This window comes from Coffea arabica, unplaced genomic scaffold, assembly GCF_036785885.1.
Source record: "Coffea arabica cultivar ET-39 unplaced genomic scaffold, Coffea Arabica ET-39 HiFi ptg000014l, whole genome shotgun sequence".
NCBI classification, from domain to species: domain Eukaryota; kingdom Viridiplantae; phylum Streptophyta; class Magnoliopsida; order Gentianales; family Rubiaceae; genus Coffea; species Coffea arabica.
The window spans coordinates 5,540-10,855 of record NW_027266162.1 but is presented as its reverse complement, the minus strand read 5'-3'; the positions used below and the strand labels follow the sequence as shown (position 1 = coordinate 10,855).

The window sequence follows — 5,316 nt, the reverse complement described above, 5'->3', positions numbered from 1 at the left end:
GGGCTATGTGTGTAGTAAAATGCATGGGCAGTAGGAAGAGAGCTACCACATGTGGTACTGCTTGCAGTATGCCGTCCAGTGGGTGGAATGCCAAACCTGACCAGAAAAGTTACATCTCGTTAGTGTTTGATCTCGTAGAGAAGCAACCATGAATATAACAAACAAAATAGCATATCATTATGTCATACATTACTGTGCATTGATCCGACGCTGCCAAACTGAAAGTCACTTGACAGAAGACAAATAAAGAGACATCCGCAAGGCTTTTTCTCCCACAAACAGAAAATAGATACTCAACAAGAAAAAAAAAAAAAAACAGCAGATCTTTGGGTCTATAAATACTTCTGACTTTCGCTGCTTTTGAATGAAGATTGTACTACGGCTTTCTTTGTTTGTTCAAAGAAGGAGATGGAAGAATAGTATCTCAGACCTCTGGGTTATTAATGGAAAGATTAACAAATCCTAGCAGGAAAAATATCTTTCTTTTTGAAATAAAGGAAACTGTAAAACTTTAGGGAAATATTGGAGCTTACCAATTAAGATGATTTCTGTGTCTCATGCGTTTAGGAGCTTCATATCCAGACCAACTCTAACAAGGGAAAAAAATCAGTTAGAATCATATAATTGAAAAAAAAAAGGGAAGGAGAAGAAAGGGAAAAAGGGGGAGAGGGGAGGGGGGAGACGGTAAGGAAAAACAGAGAAAAAAGGATCGAATAAAAAACAACAAAAAGGAAGAAAGGAATAAAGAAAAGAAAAGAAAAAAGGAAGGGGAGAGGAGAGGAGCTCTGGAGAGCAACGAAGCGGTGGAGATGAATGAAGGGAAAGAAAACAAGGAAGCCCTAAAACAAAATTTTTAGCACGCGAGTCCCACGTGATTGACGACCAAATTTCAGCCAATAAAAGCCAACCATGTCAACACAAAAGCACCACACTTGACAACCCCATTCGCGCTTTTACTATATAGGTAGATAAGTTGGTCAAACCATAAGAGAGGTAGATATAATTAGCCCTATTTAAAAGGAGAAGATCGAGACGTAGAACGTGTAAATAAAATAAAATACAAAAACAAAAATGATGGAGCACACGGCTCTTCTCTGCCTTCCTCTCAAATAAAACAGATCAGCCCATCCGTCCTCAAGTCTACAGCCCACAACCCAATAGACCTCCCCTGGTGGTCCGTCCCATCTCGTATCTGATTCTTCTTGTCTTAGTTCACAAGATGTGTCCAGCTTCGTACATCAGAAGAGGATAGCAGCAAACGAACAGGATTGAAGGAACTAACTCTCTTCACATAGCCGGGCCTTTTTCCTTCTCCATCATTGTTGCCGCTGGGGAGATATACATCTTCACTTGCAGCAAAAATGGTAATTAATCCTTCTCGCTTTTTCCCTCTCCCTCACTCTCTTTCTATGTATTTCGATCGATCTCAGAATTCTGATTTATGTTGTGTACTCTATTATAGGGTTTGCTAAAGTACAAAGCTCAATCTTTGTTTTCTTACAATTTGTGGTTTTCTTTGAGTAATTTGATTATAAAGTTTAATTTTTATGCTTGTCGTTGTTTGGTTTTCGGTTTATGATTATTTGTTTTGATTTTATCTGGGTTGTTTTAACTGGTGGATTAATTGTATTTCTGGTAAGCTGGTGAAGTTCTGGATATGAAATGCTTCATTTTTTTGAACCTTGAGTTGTCAAGGTGTTTCTTGATAACCTTTTTAAGGATTTTTATGAGTTGCAAAGATTGAATTTTTATAGTTATTGAGTCGGTTGTGCTTGACTATGTATAAAATCTTTTTTATGCTTCATTTTTATTCTTGCCTTTTTTTTTTTTGGGAATTGATCTTTGAAATGTTGTATTGTTAGCAAGTTAATGGATATCGAGTAAGGAGATTCTGTTTGACATAATATGATGGATTTAGAATGGAGAAATTTGATGCTGGTGGGAAGCCGGTTGGAGTTAATTGGCAAATGGTTTTGCTGAAGTAGATGTTGCTTGCAAGCCTATATTGGTGCAAGTAGAACATGAAATGGAGGACAATAGTATATTGGTTGTCCTAGGGTTCAGTGAATTTGCAAATATAGTATATTATAAGTGGAAATTGTGCTTAGGTTGTTCAATTTTCTGTTTTCTATAGGCCGACCCTGAATTGGAAGCTATCAGGCAGAGAAGAATGCAGGAGCTTATGGCTCAGCATGGTGTGGTAAGTGCTGCTCCTTTGTTTGTGTATATTGCTGTTTCACTGAATCATAGTGTTAAGAGTTTAGGTTGGATCGGAGCCTCATCTATTCTAACTACTGACGAACAGGGAAATAATCAAAACTCAGAGCAGCAAAAAGCTCAGGACGATGCTAAGAGGTTGATATCTGTCCTCATCTAGTTTCAGCCTCTCTTATTTTAATAGCCTGGTATTCCTGGACATGTATTTATCTTTTTTTATAGTAACTCTGTAATTTTGACAGGGAGGCTGAAGAGCGGAGACAAATGATGCTGAGCCAAATTCTGACATCTGAAGCACGAGAAAGACGTAAGTTCGAGTATAAAGATAGCATTCTGTTTGTTGTGTATTTAGGTTGCATGTTCACTTTTAGAATTTAGTGGTTTATGAGAAAAGTCTTTGCAATCTTTTGGTTATCTAAAAATATCCAACTTCTACATTTTCGTTCCACCTCTTTGTTGCATTTGTAGGAAGGATGTTTTGGCTTTTCTTAGGTACATAGCATTCTTCATTTTGTTCAATGACATTTTTTGGTTGAATCAACTTTGGTCTATTTCTTGATCTGACAGTATCAGGAAGGAATATTATCTTTTAGTTTCCAATCATTTTCTTTTGCAAATCAAAAATAAAAATTACTCGGAAAGTGCTAAGTTGGCTTTTTCTGTGTGGCTTATTTGGAGACAAAATTGTGAGCAAGATCTATGTATTGGCATTTTGCACGAATACTCCTTTTCAAGCTAACTAAATCATTGAATAAGTTGTGTAGGTGGTCTTCAGAACCATATCTTGGAGTATGTGATAGTAAAGATATTCCTTATTAGGATGCAGTTACTTTGAATCTGTGTTATGATCCATAGGATATGGATGATGAGGTAATGCTAGATCTTTGAGGCTTAGGTGCATTGTACTTGGCATGTCAATTATGCAACATGTGTAATAGTAGTTTAAGGAGGATGTGGAAAACATGTTTAGCCGCCATCGTATTACTTGATTCAAATTTTGAAGATAGAGAAGGAAATACATTCTATATATATATATATATATATATATTTGGTGCATAAAGCATTAAAAGAAAAGATTTTTTTTAGTCTAAATTTTCATGTAAGAAAAAAGTGAAATATTTGTCAACAAAGGAAGGAAAGCATAACCTTTTTTTTCCCCCTGATGGATGGAGTAATTGTTTATTCTTCAATTTGGTTTGTTGCTAAAGTGCTTTTTTCTTTGATCAGTCACACTGAGGAGAAGAATTGTTCCATAGTTGTATAATTATTCGCTTTTCTCTGCAGAACTATAGTAGTTTTTCCCTCTGGCATGACTAAGTTACTCTATCTTAGCTCTCGTGGACTTTCCAACTGTATAAGATACTCCTATAACAAAAAATGTCAGTATTTTTCCTTCATTAAGTACTGTAAAGGTTAAGCTGTCTTTTCCCCTATATTTGGGTGCCAAAAATTTGACTTTTTACTTGCAAAGTGTTCTCCTCAAAGAATTTTTCTCCAGTACAAGGTAGTGTCTATAATATATGAAACTTGAAATTCATGAATTGGAATCAAGGCTTTGCCTTTATTTGGCATTTATTATTCTTGGCTTGTGTGAATTATTTTGATCCATACGTGTTGCCTGAGAAATTGGTGGTGTATATGAGCTTGGTGGAGCTATATTAGACCTGTTAATGAACATTGATGATGATTGATGTTTTCTTGTAAGAGATGTATGGATCCAATCTTTAGTGGCATCATTATGGTTTATATAGGTTCTTAGTTTGGGCTGCTTTATGTTCGTAATGCAGAACATGTTTTTAAATCAGTTCTTTGAGAAGTTAGATTCATAATTTTCATCTTCAGAATACTGTCGCGGCATGATTACTCAAGTAGTGGAGAGACTGATTAGGGATCTAGCTGGACCTATAATGACACCATTGGGTCTAGTTTGACTATGTTTTCTAAGACCTTATGGTTGCTATTTTTATCTCTGTTTTAATTCTGTTGCTTTTATCTTTATGATCACATTTGAACGAAGAAATTTATACTTGGTTTTATATTATATTCTTGTGGATAGTCGCTCGAATTGCATTGGTGAAACCTGAGAAAGCTAGAGGAGTTGAAGATGTTATTCTGAGAGCTGCACAGTCGGGTCAGATCGCTGAAAAGGTGCATCTTTGCTGCTTTCATTGGTGAATGCTTATACAACATATGTGTTCAGTGATTGGACTACAAATATATACTATCAATGATCTGTTATTAGAAACATATTTGAATATTTTATGAAACTCGTGAAAAAATTGGGTGTTTATCAATAATGTTTTTTATTTAGGTTTCTGAGGAGAGGCTCATATCATTGCTTGAGCAAATCAACACTCAAACCACTAAACAGACAAAAGTTACGGTAAGTCAGAACTTCTCTTTTTGGCTTTTATGTCAGTCATGATTGGAATGTCGTTTGTACCTTTTCTATTTCTCAGATTCAGAGACGTCGGAGTGTTCTTGAAGACGATGATTAGCATGTCTGCAGCCTTGGATTCTTATGCCCCATCCTTCCGCTTGGTTTTCCTGCCATGTTACCTGGTAGCATTTCAATCTTATGCCTACTCTGCCCTGGTTTTCCAGACTGGTTGTTGTAAATTTGAATAGATCTAGAATATTATTGTCCAAGTTGAGAGAGTAATATTTGTCATTTTAAATCTTTAATCTGAGTGCCTCTTGTACTTAGATTGTCGAGTCTCCAGTGAACTATTTGCACCTCGACATGGATGTATAAACATATGTCACCAGTTTCACTTGTGATTCGTTGCACTTGCAATGGGGAGGTTGGGAATCAGATGCTTCAGCACCAAATGATATCCGAGGCAGATTTTCATGCTAAATACTGGTATTTTTCCCAGTTTGTGCTGAAATAGTTCTCGAAACTAAGGAATAGGGTTCAATGCCTTAGTTTATGTGAAGATGCCCTGGATGTAAAAAGGTTGTTCTCTTCTCGGACCTCGCCATTTTCCCAAAAATATGTCCTTTATTAGGCACTGGGCGTTCTTGCATAAAAACCAAATGTAGATTTTGAAATAACAAAAAATCAAATGTAGATCTTGACGCAACAAAAAATGATTT

At 36.1% G+C, this 5,316-nt stretch overlaps 1 protein-coding gene across 1 annotated transcript; it reads left to right on the top strand.

Moving 5' to 3' along the window:
* Positions 1–1,135: 1,135 nt before the first annotated feature.
* On the top strand, positions 1,136–4,998 carry LOC140032688 (uncharacterized). Its single transcript, XM_072073478.1, has 7 exons — positions 1,136–1,364; positions 2,135–2,200; positions 2,306–2,355; positions 2,460–2,524; positions 4,274–4,365; positions 4,529–4,600; positions 4,677–4,998. The coding sequence occupies exons 1-7, from the start codon at positions 1,362–1,364 to the stop codon at positions 4,713–4,715; spliced, it is 387 nt and encodes a 128-aa protein (XP_071929579.1). The 5' UTR covers positions 1,136–1,361; the 3' UTR covers positions 4,716–4,998.
* The last annotated feature ends 318 nt before the right edge of the window (positions 4,999–5,316 follow it).

What these genes read in the sequence shown, in the direction of transcription:
- LOC140032688 (XM_072073478.1), top strand. An exon ending in ATCTGAAGCACGAGAAAGAC is followed by an intron (nt 2,525 to 4,273) that starts GTAAGTTCGAGT and finishes TCTTGTGGATAG; the next exon opens with TCGCTCGAATTGCATTGGTG. An exon ending in CTAAACAGACAAAAGTTACG is followed by an intron (nt 4,601 to 4,676) that starts GTAAGTCAGAAC and finishes TCTATTTCTCAG; the next exon opens with ATTCAGAGACGTCGGAGTGT.